General features: G+C 39.1%; 1 protein-coding gene across 1 annotated transcript in view; it reads right to left on the bottom strand.

Moving 5' to 3' along the window:
* gpr156 (G protein-coupled receptor 156) overlaps window positions 1-22,721 on the bottom strand; it is a 34,009-nt gene extending 11,288 nt beyond the window's left edge. Inside the window, exons 1-7 of the mRNA XM_053627887.1 lie at window positions 22,540-22,721; window positions 6,769-6,916; window positions 5,469-5,596; window positions 5,106-5,241; window positions 2,393-2,503; window positions 1,772-1,897; window positions 521-616 (exon numbers count right to left, since the gene is read on the bottom strand). Of these exons, the coding sequence (XP_053483862.1) occupies window positions 521-616; window positions 1,772-1,897; window positions 2,393-2,503; window positions 5,106-5,241; window positions 5,469-5,596; window positions 6,769-6,885 (714 nt within the window). The 5' untranslated portion in view covers window positions 6,886-6,916; window positions 22,540-22,721. The remainder of the gene's footprint in view (window positions 1-520; window positions 617-1,771; window positions 1,898-2,392; window positions 2,504-5,105; window positions 5,242-5,468; window positions 5,597-6,768; window positions 6,917-22,539) is intronic.
* Between the last annotated feature and the right edge of the window lie 256 nt (window positions 22,722-22,977).

The raw sequence follows: 22,977 nt of genomic DNA, 5'->3' as shown, positions 1-22,977 counted from the left end.
TTTCTATTTTCTTTTCCCATGTAAAGAGCCTTGAGAGGACTTTTTAAAGGAACTATATAAAATAAAGTTCAGGTAATGCCCTCAGTCTTACAGTCTCCACTGACAGACAGACAGACAGACAGACAGACAATTTTTGATCCTGAGGGAAATTGTTCGGAATGAAAAAAATATATGTAACTTTTTTCATCCAGTAAGCTCAATAAAATGAATAAGAATATAATTAATATAATTAATGTGCAGTCTCAAATATTGTGCAAGTATTATAATGGAATTATTTCCCAGGCCGCCCAGGAGTACGCATCTCCCTCTACCCGCTGATAGTTAAAGAGGGATCATTTACACAGCACATTTTATTTTTAGCCTCTCTAACATGCTCATTACTTAATTATGAAGACATTTATAAACTGAAACGGCCACATTAGAGGGGTGTGTGGGTAAAATGATTCACTCCGCAGTGCAGGAAAACTCCAGGACTATAAGCGAAGCATTCACAGGTGGTGTTACATGTTTGTGTTCTCACCTTGAGTGCACAGAGGAGGAGAACCCACAGCTCGGAGTAGTGAGAGGAGCAGGAGTCCGTCTGAGACAAGGAGTAACGCACATCAAACTCTACCACCTAATATAGAGAAATAAAACAAAACCTCCTGACATAAAAGTGACCACTTTTCCACACAATGAAGAAGGCTGGTTGTACAATTCTTCATTTTTTTATACTGTTGGTTAACACAGACTGTCAATACTGTAATGTATTCATACAGGTAAGTAGAAATTCATTGATTTTCTTTTAATCACCTGAAACTCCAGTGTTTACCAGCAGGGGGCAGTAACAACTATTCTGTACTTCTGCAGAAAACCGTGATCAGCACTTCACCAGCACTTTGTTTTAACAAAGGAGGTACAGTAATAAGACAAAAAGTAAAGTAAAAGTAAAAAAAGAATACGGAGCTTGGAAGTTGACAAAAGTACCCGAGTATGTATTTTGTATATTTTGAATTATATACGTGTCATATAAAATAAAATAAAATAAAGTATCTTCAAAAATTTACATTTTTATCATTTTGTTCCCTTTGTTTTGAAATTGCTAAGAGTAAGATTTCAGATTTTAAGCAATCAGAACCCTAAGATTTCAGATCTGAAGAACATCAGAACCCTGAAGGAATTTTCACACCTGGTTCGTTTAGAGGGTTTGTTTTGGAAAATTGCGCGTTTCCTCCCTTGTTTCGGTTCGTTTAGACATATGTGAACACGACAATCACGCTCATATTGGCACCAAAACAATCAGTTTGAGATCACTCTGGAGCGGTTCGCTTGTTGTGAGAAAGCAATCCAACCCAGCGGACCAACGGACCAACGTCTATAGCAATGCATGATGGGAACAATGCGTTATGTAAAAAGTGTGCTTGTTTTGCTAATGGCTCGCAACATGAATCACGGTTTAACTTGGACCATAAAATTTTACACATGGTAAAATCCCTCATTGAAATTCGGTCTGACGAACATATTTTTGACTTTCAAACTTTCAAAAACGCATAAGAACACAGAGATTTACAAGGTGTTTAGCGAGCGTCTCAAGGAGATGGGCTTTAATCGCTCTGTGGAACATTTATTCCTGCTCAAATTGATAAATTATAACAACTCTGCCATATTACAGAGCCCCTGGAGCAGAGAGGGTTAAGGGCACTAGGGCCCAACACTGGCAGCTTGGCAGAGCTGGGGCTTGAACCCCCAACCTTCTGATCAGTAACCCAAAGCATTAACTTTTGTGCTATACCTTGACCAGAGCGCTGACTGATCGGAAACACTTCACAGGGTCGGTGAGGCTCCACGCCGCCAGAATCAGCAAATCCACCAAGACCAACAGTGCCACAAAACCCATCAACCGAATATCACGGATGATCTGAAAGACAGAAATCAACAAAAGTATCACATGCAAATTCTTAATATACATTCACCATCCACTGTAGACCTGCTCATTCACACGGTTATCCAATCAGCCAATCATGTGGCAGCAGCAGTGTGGAGAAAATCATACAGATACAGGTCAAGAGCATCAGTTGGTTGATTGGACTGCACAAATGCGCAGGTGTACTGGTGTTCCTAATAAAGTGGACATTGAGTGTATGATATACTGCTATCCTGATACATGAATTAAATATATGCTTGTTTGAATATCAGTTATCATCTGTACATATCGCAGACCACAAGCCAAATCAATAGTTTTTAAAGAAATGACATTAGTTTGTGTATTTTTGTTAATTGTGTGTATTGTTAGAATGACAAATAAAAAAACGATTGAGTTGCATGAATAGGGGTTTCAGCTTCAACATAGCTGAAATAATTTTAAACAGTATAAAAAAACTGCTTAGAGCTTGTGTCCTCAGAGTGAACTCACCACTCTCCTGTCAGGTAAACGCTGAGTAAAGACCCTGTAGAGACGCCATGTTTTCCCCAGGATGGGTCCAAACACCAAAGAGCTGCCGATACACAGCGTCCAGACCCACGCCTGAAACACAGCAGACATCAGAAACAAGAGCAAATGGAGAAACAAAATGTTAACCATGGAAATCCTAAGGAGATTTTAGCTTGTCTATCTGTTTGAATCTTTAAAGGGTTCCAGTTAGATACTCTTTAGTAAATAAAATCCCTTAACTATGGCAAAAAAAAACAACTCACTTAAAGTGCACCTATTATGGTTTTTCAAATATTACCTTTCATGTGGAGTGTTATATAACTGTTTGTGAATGTAAAAAGTCTGCAAAGTGCACGACAAACGGAGTTATTGACTCCCAAAAGAAGGAACCGATTCTGAACAGCTGAAACGAGTCGTTCGTAATTCCAGACTTACTTCCCGTACTAACCTACGTAGGTTTGTAACAATAAGCCCTGCCTCTGATCTTCATCGGCTGTTTTGCGAACAGATGGAGCCGAAACTCGTTATGGTAGTGGGCATGTCCTTTTTGAAACGTGTTGACAGCGATAGACCAATCACAACAGACTGGGACATCTGACCAATCAGAGCAGAGTATGCTCTCTGAAAGGAGGAGTTTAGAATGAATCCTTTAGAACGGATCATTTAACGAGTCGTTTGTGACACTGGGGGAAAAAGGTAATGCTGCAGTTTAAATTATGAGCACATTAAAGTGTTTTTTGATCTTACATGCATATAAATCTATAGTATGAGACCTTTTAAACAAAATTAGGAACGTTTCAAAACCATAATAGGCGCGCTTTAAGAAACCTCTTTATTTCTAAGTGTTCATAACTTTAACTCTTAACCAGTAAACCCAATTTACTATCTCATATCTCATGTCAACAATGTTATAATGAGGACTCCCAAAAAGGTTCAAAAACCTAGGAACCAAAGTTCTTGGTCTTGTTCCTCTGGGGAAACTTTAAAGGTTCTATTCAGACCCCTTCAACAAGGATTGCTCCAAGGAGTAGGTTATGAGGTTGTGATTGCTAGGCTGAGATTGAAATGAGTCTAATCCTTGATCAAATCATCACAGGTGGATAAAAGGACCATTAACCCGCTGACAATCCATAACAAATGGCAACTTAGACAAACACACATGTGCATACACACACACACACGTGCATACACACACACACACACACACACACTAAATTAATACACAAGCTGACATGGATTCAGACTTAAATAAAGATATACGCTAAGCCATGGTGAGCCACAAATATTGGCTTTTGGCAAACAGACTCAATCTAGTCTACTGTGTGACTCAAATACTAAGAGGAGAATTCAGACTAGATTCTAGACTAAATGGATAAATAAAACAGATCTCTTTATAACTGCACTGCCGATATAGTCTTTTCTTTAAACGACAAAAAAAATATGTAGCTGGAATTGACATAAAACTGCACACAGAGAACGGTGACTTCAGTCAACACGCATGTAAAGACTTAATCCAGACGGCTGACTTAATTCATTTAGACTTAGCATTGTGAGTCCAACACATTCATTCATTTTCAGTAAGCGCTTCATCCTGGTCAGGCTGGTGGTAGATCAGGAGCCTATCTCAAGGTCTTAATATCTTCGGTTTCGAAAGTGTGGCAAGTCGGAGCTCAGAATTACATAATTTTTCGACATCCGTACGTTTGTGTAAAACCAAAGGATGCCTCCACATTGTCCTTTGGTAGCAACAAGCTAGTCTGGCTGTGGCTCAGGCAGTAGAGTGGTTTGTCCACTAATCGTAGGGTTGGCGGTTCGATTCCTGGCCCACGTGCCTCCACATGACGAAGTGTCCTTGGGCAAGACACTGAACCCCAAGTTGCTCCCGATGGCAAGTTAGTGCCTTGCATGGCAGCTCTGCTACCATTGGTGTGTGAATGTGTTAGTGAATGGGTGAATGAGAACCAGTGTAAAGCGCTTTGGATAAAAACGCTATATAAGTGCAGACCATTTAGTCTGCTAACTGTGATGTACTGTAAGTTTTCCTCCTCGAACAGTGAATTGTATAGTCAGTGTTATAGATTTAATAATCTAATATGTCTGTATGTTGATTGATCTTGTTTAAAGGTAAGAAGTGCTACTTGTAAGTGTTTACTGGTCATACTGTGTTGATTTGACTAAACTTGACCGGGACGTTTTCTTTGCTTTATCCATGTCGGAAGTCAGACAAATTACTGCCATGTTTTGGGGAGTTGTAAGGTTGCGATGGACTTTAACAGGAGCACATCACACTTGATTACACACTGTTAGCAAACTTGTTAACAAATTCAAAAAGACTGGAAGTGTTGCGGCCCAACCGAGAAGTAGACGTCCACGAGCATCCACTGATGAAGGCGCATCCGACGTGGTCCTGGCAAACATAGTCCCCTGTGTATGGAGACTTTTGGGACAACCTGTAGTTTCCCTAACAAACTCTATATTGCACCTAGGTGTGAACGTGTATGTATATGTGTATCTATGGGGCACTGTGATGGACTGCTAATCTAATCCGGGGTGTACTCCCACCTTGCATCTAGTGTTCCTGGGATAGGCTACAGATCCACCATCACTGTGTCAGGATAAAGTGCCTACTAAAGATTGTCCATAGAACTCCTTGCAACATAAAAATGCCAAGGTGTGTGTGTGTGTGTGTGTGTACCTGCATGACAGCTTTCGGGCCTGCTCCCTGTACAGGTGATCTGTCCTCTATAGCAAACAGGAAGCCACTGGTGTACGTCAGCACGCTCCCTAACAGAGTCAGCATGTTCAGGTTGGGGCTCGACATCTTCACGATCCTGAAATTTCAGTTATACACAACAGCATATTGGACACAGTTAGGACCAATAACTACACTGGCATGCATGTTGATTTTACCCCCACTTCATGACATTTACTCCCGGTGGCGTCTATTTCAGAAGAACTTCAAGGGGGTGAATACAGTATGAATGAATGGAGAGAAAGCGAGAGAGAGTGAGAAAGTGAGAGAATTAGATAAAGAGATAGACTGGTGAGATTTGCGTACCTGTTGTTTTTGTAGCGGACGGTGAAAAGGAGGAAGAGGAAGGACAGCAGGATCCCACAGGAAAGCAGCGTCCACACTACAGCGCACAGAACCGGAGAGAGAGACCTGCTCTGCACCTCCACCACCCTCTACACACACACACACAAAATGATGTAAAATTTAAACTTAAAAGATAATACATAAAAGTTCATTAATGCTAAATGCTATGCTAGACGGGCGCACGGTCGCTTAGTGGTTAGCACGTTCGCCTCACACCGCCAGGGTCGGGGTTCGAGTCCCGCGGCTCTGTATGTGCGGAGTTTGTTCTCCTCGTGCTGCGGGGGTTTCCTCCGGGTACTCCGGTTTCCCCAGTCAAAAGACATGCATGGTAGGCTGATTGGTGTGTCTAAAGTGTCCGTAGTGTATGAATGTGTGTGTGATTGTGCGCCCTGCGATGGACTGGCACCCTGTCCAGGGTGTACCCCGCCTTGTGCCCAATGCTCCCTGGGATAGGCTCCAGGTTCCCCCGTGACCCTGAAAAGGAGTAAGCGGTTGAAGATGGATGGCTATGCTAGACCTAAATCTAACCTTAACCTTAAAACCGGTCAGCTCTTGTAGTTAAAAAAAAAAAAAAAAAACCTCATGAGGACCAGCTGAATACTCCCTTAAAGTGCCTTGAAATGCGCAGCATTATTCGATGTGTTGGCATAAGTTCCACTGAAACAGGAAGTCAGGGCGGGACATATTAAGTGTCCCCGTCCCCCTTTTTTAAATAGCCAGTAGCGTTCACTTGACAGTACCATGGATTTTTATAATGTTGGGGGCGGGACACTTCAGATTCTAGACAGCGTTTGATTGGACATAAAATCTGATGAGAAGCTGAAGTGCAGAATGATGTCATCGGAATTTTTGAGCCGTATTGCTGGTAGAGAGAGAGTGTAAATTTGGAAGGCATATATCGTCTTAATGTGAATTGTGTCACTGTTTTGGAGCGCACCAGCTTATATCTATACCTTTATCTAACCTTAAGACTGACATATTCCTACTAAAATCCACAAAACTTCCATTTTGATTTCATGACTTCAAAACTGCAGATATTCATATCCTTGTGGGAACATTTGGTCTATACAAAGATATAAAACACAAACACACACCTTTACAGGTGTATCAAATATAGTGTCTTGGGTAAATGGCACATCTACTGTAGGGTAGTGAAATTAACCTGCCCATTGTAGCTCAATGTGCATATAATTATACCATGACATTTTTTCAGAGTTGTGAGCATTAGTGTATGTGTGCGTGTATGTGTGTGTGTGTGTACCGTAGAAAGAGTGCAGAGTCTCAGCAGGATGTCCCAGCTCTGCTGCTTGTTGACTGCAGGATGGATGAAGCAGGACGCAGAGTCACAGTGAGTGCTGCAGTTTGGCCTGATCTCCATCACTGCCTCAGCTCACACACACACACACATCCTGAGAAGCAAAATCAGCAGTGTGAGACAGCATGCTACCTGACAACAGCCTGAATTAGACACACTACTAAAAAACTATTAAGAAATATACCAGTGAATAGTTAATCTCAGCCAAAAACATTTTTTTTCTATATTTCCTTTCTACATTTCTTGATGTCATGGTTCCACAAGCAGATTTTCACAAGAAATTCACGGTCTATACATGACCCGCCCCGCCCAGTTTCACATAGTAAACCAATATTTCATTCACCTGTCAGAACATGATTGGCTCTTTTGCTTTTGATGCAATAACACGTTCAGCGTCCTGCTTATTAATGCTGCAAAACTGCTGCATGAACTTTTTTTTTGCACTTTGATCCATCTGAAAACTAATTTCCCTGCAAGAATGTAATCATAAAAAGCTTTATAAGATTAAAATTGAGTGTAACTTTAATACCCGGCAAGTATTTTGTTCAGAGCACAAGCTCTGATAAAAAGTCAACACAGACAAGTGAATTTATATGGAGTACAACAATATTTTCATTCTTAAAGAAATACTCCTGCGCATTACAGCCTAATTTTTATCTACAGCTTCTGTGCCGTATGCGCGATTACAATTGGCACAGTTTATTAGGAACACCCGTACACCTGATCATGCATGCAGTTATCCAATCAGCCAATCATGTGGCAGCGGCGCAATGCAGAAAATCATGTAGATACAGGTCAACAGCTTTAGGTAATATTCACGTCAAACATCAGAATGGGGAAAAAATGTGATCTTAGTGACTTATGATTTTGACATGGTTGATGGAGCCAGAATGGCTAGTTTGTGTATTTCAGAAACTCCTGCGATTTTCACTCACAACGGTCTCTGGAGTTTACACGTCAGGGTAACGCCAAAGGGCGCAGAACTATACTACCCATCAGTCCCAGCATGTCACATGCCTCGCTAATCACACTCACCTGTGTCTTGTTAGGCCTTGTTTAGCACCACTATTTATGTTCTAGCTTTTCAGTGTCTCACTGGCTACGTTTACTGTACATGCACATCAAATTGCATTTAAGGTCTATATTAGGGTTGCAGCCATATTCCGAATACGATGTGTATATGCGTACAGGCATCAGAATATTCCTGTATACCTGTATGGTTGTTGTAAGTATTCTGAGCCACATATGCACTGAGATTTCCTGGAAGATTCTGCCGTTGCTACCCGCAATTCCTTGTGGACTAAGCATGCGCATATATCTCCTTTCAGTGGATTTTCTGAATAAGGTGTTTACATGCAACACATTTCCGATTAAAACAGGCATATCCCAGGGGTGGGAATCAGAATTTGGGGAATCAGAATATTCTCTTAATCTGAATCGGGTGATCGTATTGCGGTGATTACACGACTCGATACTAATTAGAATATTGCCAAATTCCGATGAATATCGGAATATCGATGCGCACGTCAACGTAGATTTTGTTGTAGTTGTCCTTTGTTGCCATGTGCGCATCACGTTATTGCTTATAGTCTTTATGTCTTTTGCCTCGTATCCACAGGTCATTTTTATCATTCTTGTTTGCACAGTTTTGGTTGTTTGGTTTACACTTTACATAATAAATGATCGTTCTGTGACAACACAAAATGGTGTGAAAAACAAAAAAAAACATCCAGTGAACGGCAGCTCTGTGGCCACTCTGGTTCGAACTGACGGCTGCGCTATGGTAAACTCAAGTAACCGCTCTTTACAACCATGATGAGTGAAAAAGCATCTCAGAATGCATATGAAAGAGCAGAACTGGCTACAACACCAGAAGACCACATCGCCTTCCAGTCAGCCAAGAACAGGAGTCTGAGCCTTTCACCAAAACTGAATAGTTGGAAGTTTGGAAAGATGTTGCCTGGGCTTTTTTCAAACTTATTTCAGTCTTAAGCAATACCAGTTACACTTTCCTGAAGATTTTGTGGTGTAAATTATGCCCCCCGTCCAACAACAGTTCTATGTTAATGAATCAAATCAAATTAAATCCAATGTTATTGGTCACACACACAATCCTACACAGTACGACATGCAATGAAATGCCTTTTATGACTGTCCAGTGATGTAAAAACAGAATTTACTTGCATAGAACTAGAAGTAGAAAAACATAAAAATATAGTATAAAATGAACTGTAATGCAATGCTGTGCAACATCGAGCTGAGGTAGCTGCAGTGAAAAAGCTAACAAGATAATAAACATTTATAAATACGGGATATGCTGTGTATATTAACAGGTATGTTGGGTGTTGTGTAAAGAAATCCAAGGTCCGTATTTTTATGTCTATGTATGTATACTGTAGTCCTAGTCAATCGCTGTCTTTGGTCTTTGTTTGTCATGCAAACCTTATATCTGACCACATGCTAACTAAAGTAAAAATGTGCTTCCTATTTGTATCTATGAGTCATTCTGAATAATGTATTAGTATTCGGTTACATCTATTCCACTGAAAAAAAGATTCACATTTAGCGTGTCATTTTCATCAAAACTGTACCTATATAGCGGCAAAACTCACCACCAGAGGGCAGTGCAATATTCATCCATATAAGACAAGTCAACCTGAGTGACGGATCAACGCCAAGAATCCTCTAAAGTGCTCGTTTATAGCATTCATCACAACAGGGAAGACGTTGTGTTATCATTTTAAACATTCACGTAGAAATTCACAGCCCTGAGAAGTTCAGCGGAGTGAAGAGGAGTAATTATTGGGAACCCACCCTTTTACATAATAGCAGCTCTGCTCAAAATACATAAACACTCCACTCCTGAATCCTAAATGAGAGAGTAGGGGGTGGGGGGATGGGGGGGATGGGGGGGAGGCCTGTCTCTAGTACACTGTGCTAAATCTCACAAACATTGCTTCATCACACGCACACATGCAGCGTACACCTCAAACCGGTAAAAGAAAAAAAACGTGATCCCTGAACACATCTGCAGAGCTGGTATGTGGGATATAGGACCAGCTTGTGTGATGGTTTGAGTAGAGCGTAAACGTTGCACAGACTTGTTGTGGAGATGACAGCATCACGTTTCTATAGACTTGTTTGTATGCCCTGGAAAGATCTGGAATAAACTCTGAGTGAACTTGAAGGTGTAGACTGTCCTTGAACGCTCTACTATAGTTCAAGCATTCAATCTTCCCCTGGATGTTTTTTTTAGTTAACAAAAAGTTAAATCCCTCTATTTTACAAAGTAGAATTCCAAGAAGAAGAAGTTATAGCCAGTGGTGGCACGTGTGAACGTGTCACATGTAATTACCTACTTTTCCATCCATCCATTTTCTATACCGCTTATCCTATTGGTAATTTGGAAATGCCAATCAACCTACAACGCAAGAACATGCAGGAATCGAACCCCCCAACCCTGGAGGTGCGATGACAAACTGCTCACAACTAAGACTCCATGCCCCCCTTGCCTATTTTTGAATCACTGTAAACCTAAAACATGCTCTTAAATTTTCTATAACAGAACTGTAGCTCGAATATTAGGTTTACATTAATGCACACGCTCTAATACGGTATCGTTTCTATAGTAACAGGGACTTTTATGGTGGACACTCCACATAATCTATGTCAAGTTTTTTTTTTTTTAAACTGCTATTATCTTAGGAAATACAACTGTTTTTTTCTTGTAAGGAGATTATTTCACATTTATGGAAAGAGTCTCCAGTGTTATACATTTTTCTACCTTGGGAAAGTCTTCCGAACAGAGGAGTGGAAAAATGCATTTGTGGTTTCTCTAAAACATGACAAGCAGCATTTTTTTGGTCTTGTTAACCTTCAATGATGATGAGGAAACTGTTACATTATAGCTGCTAGAATGTAACTGATAACAGGAACTAACTTGCTTCACAGACCTTCACAGTCATTCACAGCCAACATTAAATGTAACTATAACCGGATAAAAAAGTGTGGTGTTATTCTTTAATAAAATTGACAAACTGTTGTGCTATAAAAGGAATAAAATACATTGTGATGTGCTGCTATTGGAAAAGAATCCACTTCAGGCTGTAGTACCTGACTTCAGGGTAGGGGCAGTGGTGGCTTGGTGGTTAAGGCTCTGGGTTACTGATCGGAAGGTCGGGGGTTCAAGTCACTGTTGGACCCTTGAGCCCTTAACCCTCTCTGCTCCAGGGGCTCTGTATCATGGCTGACCCTGCGCTCTGACCCCAGCTTCCTGACATGCTGGAGTATGTGAAGAAAAGAATTTCACTGTGCATATGTATATGTGATCGATAAAGACTCATTATCATTAATGAGATCGTTGATTATTTTCCTATAACAGCGCGCCCCGTCTTTCACCCGTTACACAATATACGACACTGTCTACATATGAGTTGTTTTGTGTCATTAGATGTGTGTTCATCACAAGTTTAATGTCTCAATGAATGTGGAAGAAAGTGTTAATAAGATCTAATGAATAAGTGCGTCTGAGGTTCATGACGTCTTTATTGTAAACAGTCTGAACAGTCACCTCTGAGCATGACTAAGCACTTGTGGTTGAATATCTATCTGTCTAAAAGCCTCAAGCATTCTCTTGCACAGTCACACACGCACACACACGTCATCATCATCATCATCACAGTCACAAACATATAAACCTCTGAGAAACAACTATCAAAAAAACATTAGCGCAATAATAAGAATTACTGTAATATAATCTAATATGTATTATATGTTAATTTATTTTAGTCAGGGGTTTTTAATAATGAGCTCTCGTAATAATATTCTTTGTGAAATTATACCAACAGTGCTCAAAGTGTCACAATTATTAAAGTCCAGGTATGATAAACCATGCTCATACAACTCTGGACTATGAAATTATAAATGAGTGAAAATTAAAATAATAATACTCATGCCCATAACTATATTTAATTAAGCAATGATTAAAGCTTAAAGAATGGAGGGAATGTTCATTACCATAAAGCACCAAGCTACTTACTGAAGTGAGAAACTACTGTAGACGTGTGTATACCCTGCTAAAAAAAAACCCAATATAAACCCTCAGAGAAGTTGTAATGATTTTAATGGTCATAATAGGAATTGTATTGGTTTTAATGGAAGCTGTAAAGGTCCCTGTGGGTCTCTACTGGTAATTTGTTGCCTTCTATTGGTGGCATGTTATGTCTAGTGGATACCATTAAGGACCTATGTACTATAAAATATGTACTACTTCATAATGGAAATCATTTGGTAATGGTTATAATGGTTAAACAAGGGCTGATGGTTTGTAATGGTATTTGTAGTGGAAACCATTAGAATTTCTGCGATGGTTTCAATTGTTTTTTTAAAAACAATAAAATTTCAGCAGGGTATGAATACACAGAACTCATATTTAAAGTAACCAACATAAGCGTGCTTGCTGTAATGTTAGCTAATAGCCAGAGCTAAATCCTTAGTGAAGTTTAATAAATCATGATGTTACCTGAGACAAAAACAAAAAGGGCTGTTAATGTAATGCTTTACACAGGAACGCAGAAAAGCAGCATATCGATCCACTTTCAATTCTGTTCGTTCAGACTGTCACTGGGACAACTGTCAGAGTGGTCCCATGCGAATAAACAGACTGGAGAACAAAAAAAAAAAAATCGCTGGTTGAGAGTGTGCGTGAGAGTAGTGAGGATGGAAACGTCCTTGCAAAAAATTCCATTCATTAGTCAGAAATATGATAATGAGATATGTCAACAAACCTTACAGCCAGCTTGGATTTCAAAAAATGTAAACCGTACTACACAGCAATACACAGCTGGCTTCTTTTCCTGCAGTTGGTTTTAATCAGAACTCTCACTGTAATCGAATCGCACTAGAATTCTCTTCCTGATCTCAGCCCTGTGGTTTTGGCCTCTGCACCAAGACGAGACAACACACCGAGGATGGATATGTGAAACTGTTCTTACACGTTGAACACAAATTCTACCAAACTCGAGCTAGCTAAATTAAAGAATTTTAAGTACTGATGTTAGTTGACGTGAACAACGGAACAGACACCACTGATTAGGTGACAGGCCACATGTACAGCAGCTCTAAACAGTCATGTTATAGCCTGAACAACTTCTCATGAATAGATCCAATGGCTTACATTATATGGAATATCTGCCATACAAGTCGACCGGTAGTGCATTTTACAGATACTGACAACTAAGTTGGGCAGTACCGATGGTTTTTAAAATTTATACACTATATAACACTTATAGCTTTATAGCATGAAAATGTAGTGTACTGTTTAAAATGAAATAAATATATAAATATTAATATATATATATACAAACTATTAATAAATATTAAAGTAAATAAAACATATAAATCCAGACTGAACCAAAAAGTAACACTCTAATCAAAAAACTCTTCAAATAACACAACAAAATTTGTCATTTGTGATCGTGGTTATTTCGCCTCTAGAGGCTGCACTCATACTCTATAATGACGGCGGACCCTTCTCAGATGCTCCCGCAACGGACGCAACCGGGAAAAACTATCGGTGTGGAATTTTTGCCGATAACTGATCATTCCAGCAATAGGTCATCGGTGCGGAAAAATCTGCAAAATCGATGACTGGTCACCCTCTAGAAGTCACTCTATATCGTTACTATAGAAATAACAGTGTATTAGAACAAGTGCATTAACATAAAACTGTGATTTTCCTTGCAGACAGAATTACTGTCACAGCTACTGTTACAGAAAATTATTCAACACCTTTTAACCAATCAGATTTGAGAATTTAACAGCGCTGCGGTATGAAGCATATTACTCAATAATTACTATGAATTATACAGTAACTACTGTGTGTAATCTGATAATTTAAAGCCCATGTGTGATACGAATCATATGCTAAGACTGAGCACGTGAATATTTTTTCATCTTATTATTTCATACACAGTGATGATCATTAATTTGCACACGAGTGACAAATTAAAGGAAAAAGCAGTGGCATTGTTATTCTGTGTAGGGCATTTATTTATCTCTGCTTACATGGTTTGGTTCCACTTGTTCTGCTTAGAGGGAAGAGTCACTGAAAATCAATCTAACATTTTTCTGACTGACCTCCTTTATCCTATAATGAAACAGTTCTCTCCTGATGGGAGTGGTCTCTTCCAGGATGGCTCTGCCCCCGTGCAAAGGGCACGAGGGCTCACTGAAAGGTTTGAGGAGGATGAAAATGATGTAAATCATATGTTATGGCCAGATGGGAGATTTTGGAGTGATGTGTTAGACAGCGCTGTCCACCATCATCATCAAAACACCAGCTGAGGGAATAAGAACGCTGTTCATCGCTCCAGTAGAGTTCCAGTGACTCTGTGCCAAGGTGCATAGAAGCTGTTCTGCCAGTTTGTGTTGGCTCAACACCTTACTAAGACATGTGTACACATGGCATCATTATGAAATAAAACCACCAAGAAATTAAGACTGCCGAACAGGAGTATATATAAAGATGTGGTCTTGTGTGGAAAGCTCATTCTTGGAATATACTGATGCGGTGAAGTATGACATTCAACTGAACACCAATTATCCAAATACATTCCTCACCCACACTCAATCACCTGACTCAACTCATAAAATGTCTGCGAAGCCGAATCAGGTGTGCCGGGGTAAAGGAAGCACAATAAGTGAACGGTGGAGGATTCAACAACAGCGTTGCTCACCAGGTGACTAAGGTTTCTGTCCCAAATATATTTAGTCTGTTACACTGCTTACACTTTCCTTACATGATACGAGTAAAGAGTCTTTATACAGACACACAAACCAGTTTCAACAAAGATTTCCATAAGTGATCTAAACTAAAAGACTAAAACTAAAAGACTAACTTCAAGTCAAAAATTTCCAAAAATGCCAACATGCACCTCTTCATACAGTATGATTATATAGTATTCTGTAGTGTATTTTAAAGTGTACTACATTAAGTTTATTTATACCACAGCGCTGTTGAATTATCGATTCTGATTGGTCTGAAGCTGGTGATTCATTTTCTATAACAGCAGCTCTGACAGTAATTAAAATTGTGAGGTTTATATTCTAATGCGTTATTGTTTCTATAGTAACAGCTCATTATAGGGCTAATAATAAGCAGATTTTTTTTTAAATGAGTTGATATTTAACAAAGAAAAATGGATATGCTTTCTGTATGGTGTGTTTATTTAACATTTATGGAAGGAGTCTAAAATGTCAGCTCATTGTAACAGCCAGTAAGGTCTACAAGTAGGGAAGTAAATTTGTGCCAAAAAAGTATTGAACGTAACTTTTCAAAAATATACAATGAGAAAGAAGACAAACACTCTGAAACTGAAAACAGTGAAAAACTTTCACATGGTCTTCAAATAAACTGCATTCTTTGTTAACAGTTTTCTAATTATGGTTTGTGAACGTGCTGCCAGAGCTTTTGTTTACACTTTCAAACATTTCGTTTACGCTTTGCAAGTTTACGTTCACCATTCTGGCACAAGCCTCTCGTGTGGGCGGGGCTTTCAAGCAATTTACTCTCATTGGCTAGTGAGATTTGGATCGACAGCACCCTGCCCTGGAAGTAGAGACTTCAGTGGGGTGAATTTTGGAGAGTGTTCTGAATGCTGTTCTCTGTAAAGTTATAGTGTTTGTACTTTGTAGTGAAAATTACTTACTTACTTAGTCAGTATATTAGTTCGTAATTAATATTTGAGGTTTGGGTAGTTCAATTCAATTCAATTCAATTTTATTTGTATAGTGCATAGTGCATTGTCTCAAAGCAGCTTTACAGAAACATATAAACACAGGATACAGATTTTAACTGTGTGAATTTATCTCGATTGAGCAAGCCGGTGGTGACGGTGGCAAGGAAAAACTCCCTAAGATGATATGAGGAAGAAACCTTGAGAGGAACCAGACTCAGAAGGGAACCCGTCCTCATCTGGGTAACAACAGATAGTGTGAAAGTAAAAGAAAGTTCATTATGGATTTAACATGAAGTCTGTTTGTTGAACTAATCCACTATTCACCAAAGGAGACCTGAGTGCAAAACTGCATGTGGTAATTGCAGTCCCAAGACCACAAGGGTAGTCTCATATGACTCCTTTTTTCGAGATGAGCTCTCAGGAGTGGCACGAAGAGGCGGCGGCATCATCATCGGCATCATCATCATCATAATCATCATCCTCCTCCTCCTCCTCCACAGCTGGACACTCGAGCTGTCGATCCAAATCTCACTAGCCAATGAGAGTATATCGCTGTCAATCCCGCCCATGTGTGAGATTTGTGCCAAAGTGGCGAACGTAAATGCAAATGAAAACTCGCATTTTTCCTTGATAGAAACAACATTCATAAACCGTGATTAGCAAAAACGAAGCTCAGAACAATGTTAACAAAGAATGCAGTTTATTTGAAGACCATGCTAAAGTTTTGCCACAGAGTTCACTGTTTTCAGTTTCAGAGTGTTTTTCTTCTTTCTCATTGTATATTTTTGATTGTTTCTTGAAATGTTACGTTCAATACTTTTGGCATACATTTAATTCCATATACAAGACGACTTTGTGCTTTGTAACATGACAAGCTGTGTATGTTTTTGGCTTATTACCTTCAAATGAGAGGGGAAAAAAAGTTATAGAATGATACAACATAAGAGTTAATAGGAACTAACTTGCCTCTCGGATGTTTCAAAACATTAAATGTAACTATAAGCGGTTAAAAAGTATAGACCCGAATATTTAATATATTCAGAAAAGTTTCAGTATCGTATCTCTAAAAGTTAACTAATAGGTTAACTGTGGCCCAGTGTAGTTCTTTTTAATGACTCTTAAACATGCTAGTATATCAAATATAAACTTACGCAAACACTTAGTGTATCTTTGTTCAAGTATACATTACTATAGTTGTAGTAAATGTAGATAAACCGTCAACTATCATATATTTAGATAATTTGTCTGTGTCAAGTAAAATATAATGTCTGGTTGAGTCTAAGCTCCTAGACATCACAGCTTGCTACAGGATTCTGAAAATACAGGAAAGTCCCGCTCCCATAACTGGTAACTTACTCCTAAAAAAAAAGCATAGAACAGCACCTACACCCTAACTTCCTTATCCTGCAAATCATTCACAGCCACTAATGTTCACATGTCCGGTTCAATACGAATGGAAAAGAAGTCCGTCTGAGATCTGATCTGATCTGTTTGAAATCACTCAACAGGAACTCGACACAGTTTGGTGCAAGTGTGTGATGATTTCGGCATAAACCGGTAGCCCTATACTTCCCTTACTTGTGAGCTGCAAACCTTCAAACAAAACAAGCTAATCAATTTCAGACACCAAACATTTCTTGGCTGGTCGACTATACAGTATTTGTGATCAGTAGGAACAAAATCAGTGAGCTTTGTTCACACTTGTCATTCAGAAGAGATCGATTAAAATCAACACTAAATTCTCCTGCATTTCCAGTTCATGCAATATGACACTAAGCTAATCATAGCTGTCTGAAAGTACATTTTAATTGCAGTGGTTTTGTGTCATCTTTAGTGTAAAATAGTAGACATGAACGTTTACAGAGGCCTCACGTAAACCTGTATTTAGTTTAAACACTGTAAGCAGCTTAACCACAAAATAGCAGATTAAACTACTACGCTCACTGCTGGATGATCTATAGCCTGGTATTTGATACTAGCTTTATATTTTGATATTCTTATACTGTTGCGTGACTACATTTGAATTGTTTATAGTTTAACATCATCCAATCTATTGTTTCATTTAGCTGTATAACATTTGTATAACAACTGTCTAATGATCCATGATACATCTGATTTCTCTGTTCTGGTGCTTCAGAAATTCCTACGCTTCCTTTTACAAAATGCTGTCGTCACTTTCCCAAAATTAGAGCCGCAGTTTACGGTTTCCTGCTGAGAAAGGCATTTCCGACCATTTTTCACCAGCACTCAGGCCATCCAACATGCCATGCGCTCAGCTACGCAGTGGAGAGGAAAGGGTCTCCAAAGGTCGTTCATCAACTGCCAGTTGCGGTGTCTCCCAACCCAGTCCTCAGAGACAAACAGTCAGAGATTAATGTGAGATCCCAATGCAAATGTATCATGATTCAATGTTGAAAGCTGAGGTAGAGAAAACTCCTTGGGGTAATCGAGGATTGCACTGGAAAACACTGATCTAGACGTGATTGCATCCTAATCTGGGCTGGTCAATAAACTTTCATGCGAAAACAACAGCTGTATTGTTAATTATCTGACAGGTACCATAATTTCATAGCCATATTACTACTAGTACATCTAAAGCTATACTAATAGGTTACCTGCCACCTAGTGTAGTTCTTTCCATTGACCTGTATTAAATGTAAACATAAGTAGACACTTACTGTACTTTAGTATCATTGTAATAAGATTGGATAAATGAGTAGTATACTTTAATGTATACCTTTTTTGGTAAGGGTTCTCTGGACAAGCCTGCTTGAGTCTAAGCTCCAAGATTCGGCAACTTAAGTCCAAAAGTTAGAGCAGTGTTTACATGGGGAAAGTTACAAGTATTCAGAGACGGCTTACGCACAAGTCAATTCTCTGGGTGCCTCGAGATTATTCTGAGACAAGCAGACTGTCCGGGTTTCAGTCCCGATGCAAATATACCAGTGATTCAGTGTGGAAAGCTGAGGAAGAGCAAAATCCCAGGGGTCATGGAGGATTAGTCTGGGAAACACTGGACTTGATGTGCCATCATCCTAATCTAATGCAACAGAAAGAGTGTTAGGTATCAAACAGATGGACGGCACACTTCTATAATGCTCTCAAAACCTTTTAATAATAAATATAGTAGACAACATTGTCTACTCCATTTATTATTAAAAGCATTTGAGAGCATTATAGAAGTGTGCCGCCCATCTGTTTGATAGTGTTAAGTATCAAACACTATTTCTGTTGCATTAGATGTTTTGAGGGCATTATACAGTCCCTCCAGGATTTTGCGAATCAAGCAAACTACACAATAATCGGAGAAGCTTGCAATTTTTCTAAAAAGACGCGTCATGTGGCGTCATCACAACACGCATTCAGCCAAAGCCCTCTTTGATTCAGGTGCATCAAACATGAGTACAGCTAAAAGGTCTCATTTAGCAACAAACATCACCATGAAAGACCGGACAAAACAATTTAGTGCGATTGCATTATCACCAATTCAAGTAGTTTTCCACATAAAAAGCACAAAAAACTCCATCACAGTTTTTTAAAACAAGACGCACTTTTGGCCGCAAGAATCACTCCAAAAACAAAAAACTCCAGGAAATCCTGTACGGACTGATTATAGCAGTGTGTCATCCCTTTTTCCTTCCATGATTTATTTTGATTCTTTGCCCGTGCACCTGTTTAAAAAACTTTTTTGGATGTTCGCACACTATCCTGTTTCTCTAAGTATCAAATAGATACCATATAAAATAAGGCTGCAACAAGTCATCAACAAAATGAATAAAATGTGTGATCTTTCCAACAATATCATAAAACACTGTCTTGTGCAACTTTTGGCCAAAAAGTCAATAACAAACACCTAAAAAATGGTGAAGCTTGCTGTTGTAGGAGGTGTTGGTGCACCTGCACCTACACAATGGTATTGACGGAATCTTTCCATGATGACAGAGGTGTGTCTTTTCCTTTTGGAGTGGATTTAATGGTCATTAAAGAGCAATGCTACAAATGTGGCCTTGGGTGGAGAGCACAGACATCTAATGGAAAAGCAGTGCTAATGTTAACTACATTCAAAATTTTGATAGATTCATTCTGTTAGGTTTTGTTATAGACTTTCCCTTTTAGTTTCATCCATTAAAATGTTAACAGACAGATAGACAGATTGTACTTGACAAGGCACGTGCAAACATTTAAGTAAACTTAAACAGTGTTGCCAGTTCAAGCTGCTAGCCACAAGTATAATGTGTTACTGGGCTCTTCTGACCCGTCTAAACTTTCGCATCTGGAGGAATGAAGGAGACAAAGCACAGCTATATTGAAACATTCCATTTCACCTTGTAATCCCTTTAGCACTTGAGCTGATTTAAGTAAAGAATGCAGTTATTGGTAAAACCCTACCGAGCGAAGAAAGTGGATCAATCCACAAAATGAAGAAGAATGCCAATGGATGCACATGGTAGGCTTATTACATAACCACATATGGTTTGATTGGCAGTTCATATTCTGTGAAAACATGTCCTATTATTTATGGGTTTATTAACAAACTGAATAGAAGTTCCAGTGATTAAACAAGGAGGTGCCTCAAAACAAGTCTTACAGTAAACACTGAATGATGAACGAACTCATGCAATCATGCAAGAATATCACATCGTAATTGAGCTACAGCTTGAGTGGAAAAAAAAGAAGTAAAGTTAAAATGAAATAGCATGAAATTAACCGATTTATAACAGTCAGAGCATGTTTACTACATGTTTACTACCAATACTACACACAATCATATCATGTTTAACCAATACTACACACAATCAGAGCATGTTTAACCAATACTACACACAATCAGAGCATGTTTAACCAATACTACACACAATCAGAGCATGTCTAACCAATACGACACACAATCAGAGCATGTCTAACCAATACGACACACAATCAGAGCATGTCTAACCAATACTACACACAATCAGAGCATGTTTAACCAATACTACACACAATCAGAGCATGTTTAACCAATACGACACACAATCAGAGCATGTTTAACCAATACGACACACAATCAGAGCATGTTTAACCAATACTACACACAATCAGAGCATGTTTAACCAATACTACACTCAATCAGAGCATGTTTAACCAATAATACACACAATCAAAGCATGTTTAACCAATACTACACACAATCAGAGCATGTTTAACCAATACTACACTCAATCAAAGCATGTTTAACCAATAATACACACAATCAGAGCATGTTTAACCAATACGACACACAATCAGATCATGTTTAACCAATACTACACACAATCGGAGCATGTTTAACCAATACGACACACAATCGGAGCATGTTTAACCAATACTAGACTCAATCAGAGCATGTTTAACCAATACTACACACAATCAGAGCATGTTTAACCAATACTACACACAATCATATCATGTTTAACCAATACTACACTCAATCAAAGCATGTTTAACCAATAATACACATAATCAGAGCATGTTTAACCAATACGACACACAATCGGAGCATGTTTAACCAATACTACACACAATCGGAGCATGTTTAACCAATACGACACACAATCGGAGCATGTTTAACCAATACTACACACGATCGGATCATGTTTAACCAATACGACACACAATCGGAGCATGTTTAACCAATACTACACACGATCAGATCATGTTTAACCAATACTACACACAATCAGAGCATGTTTAACCAATACTACACACAATCAGAGCATGTTTAACCAATACTACACACAATCAGAGCATGTTTAACCAATACGACACACAATCGGAGCATGTTTAACCAATACTACACACGATCAGATCATGTTTAACCAACAATACACACAAGAGTGAGTATATTAGAGGGTAAAGAGTGGTACTGTCTAGAATAATGGTTCTTAAAGTGAGGTCTGTGACGTATAGCCAGGGGGTCTGCATTTTTGAAAGGATTGGAAATCACAATCCACCATTTTCCATACCACTTATCCTGTACTGGGTTGCAGAGGAGCCTGGAGCCTATCGCAGGGAACCCGGGAGACAAGGCGGCAGACACCCCGGACCAGTCAATCACAATCACATTCACATACTACAGACAATTTAGAGATGCCAATCAGCCTCCAACACATGTCTTTGGACTAGGGGAGGAAACCGGAGTACACAGAGGAAACCCCCAAAGCACAGGGAAATAATGCAAGCTCCATGCACACAGTGCAAAGGCAGGATTTGAACCCCCAGCCCCGAAGGTGCAAGGCAAATGTTCTATCCACTAAACCGCCTTGCCCCCACCCACTGTTATCAAATGATCATATTTATTACTGAGGTTTTATACTTATTAGCCAACCAGGTCACTTGAATCTAATGAATTTAATCCAAATCTCAATAACTAAAAAATAAATACACCTAAATATGTTCAAATGGGACTGTAATGTGTTGTCAGTCGATAATATGGCTCTGATAAACAGCCCCAAAACAACTGTGCACATTAAAATATTTAAATAGTGAGATTATGTTCATAATAATAATAATAATAATAATAATAATAATAATAATAAGTGTCTGTACTGAGGGAGTCTGTGGAATGTGTTTTATAGTTACTGGAGTCTCTGGCTGCAAAACGTTTGAGAATACAGTTTAGTTGTTTTGTGCATCTTTTACCTAGTAATGTATATGCTCTGTGTACATCTAAAATGATTTAAGAATTTACATTAGGAATCTCTCTTGTACCACTAATTAGCTTTTAGAGCAACACTTTATTTCTTATACCTTTCCAGGTAACACTACACGTACAACTCGAGTTGGTAGCATCGCAGTGAACAGGGAAAGGTGCGTTCCTTAACACCGCAATTTGTGGGTTTTGTTTTAATGTAATGTATCTGCGTAAAATGCAGGATATGGCTTTCTTTTAATGCACGGTTTACGCAAACTTCAGTAGCGTGACTTTAGTAGCTTCAACTGACATGAAAGACGAAGTACAAACCTGTGTCCGAGTGTCAGCTAATCCCAAAGTATTTTCTGTTTTTCCTTTCTCCATCTTCGGAGAGACAAACAAGCGTCCAGTTTACGCACGTCCATGACCACAATACCCTACATGCGGTAAAAGTCAGCTTAGTCTCTGAATAAAAGTAAGTCCATGTACACTTTATGGAGCATGAGAGTGGGACCGGCAAAGAGACTGAGAGAGAGAGAGAGAGAGAGAGAGAGAGAGAGAGAAGGGGGGGGGGGGGGTGCGTGGAGGTGATTAGTAGGCGGTAAGGGCGCGAGCTCTCTTGGTTTCCTTTTACCCTCAAATCTGACAAAACAACTGATACAATATTTATCCTGCTCATCTCATCTAACTGACTGACTGACTGACTTATTTCTTTTCTTGACTCACTTAAATACATTCATAATGAAGACAAATGTGACCTAAATCACT

This window comes from Ictalurus furcatus, chromosome 6 (genome assembly GCF_023375685.1).
Source record: "Ictalurus furcatus strain D&B chromosome 6, Billie_1.0, whole genome shotgun sequence".
Lineage (NCBI taxonomy): Eukaryota > Metazoa > Chordata > Actinopteri > Siluriformes > Ictaluridae > Ictalurus > Ictalurus furcatus.
The sequence above is the reverse complement of the archived record's forward strand: the minus strand, read 5'-3'. Positions and strand labels throughout refer to the sequence as shown.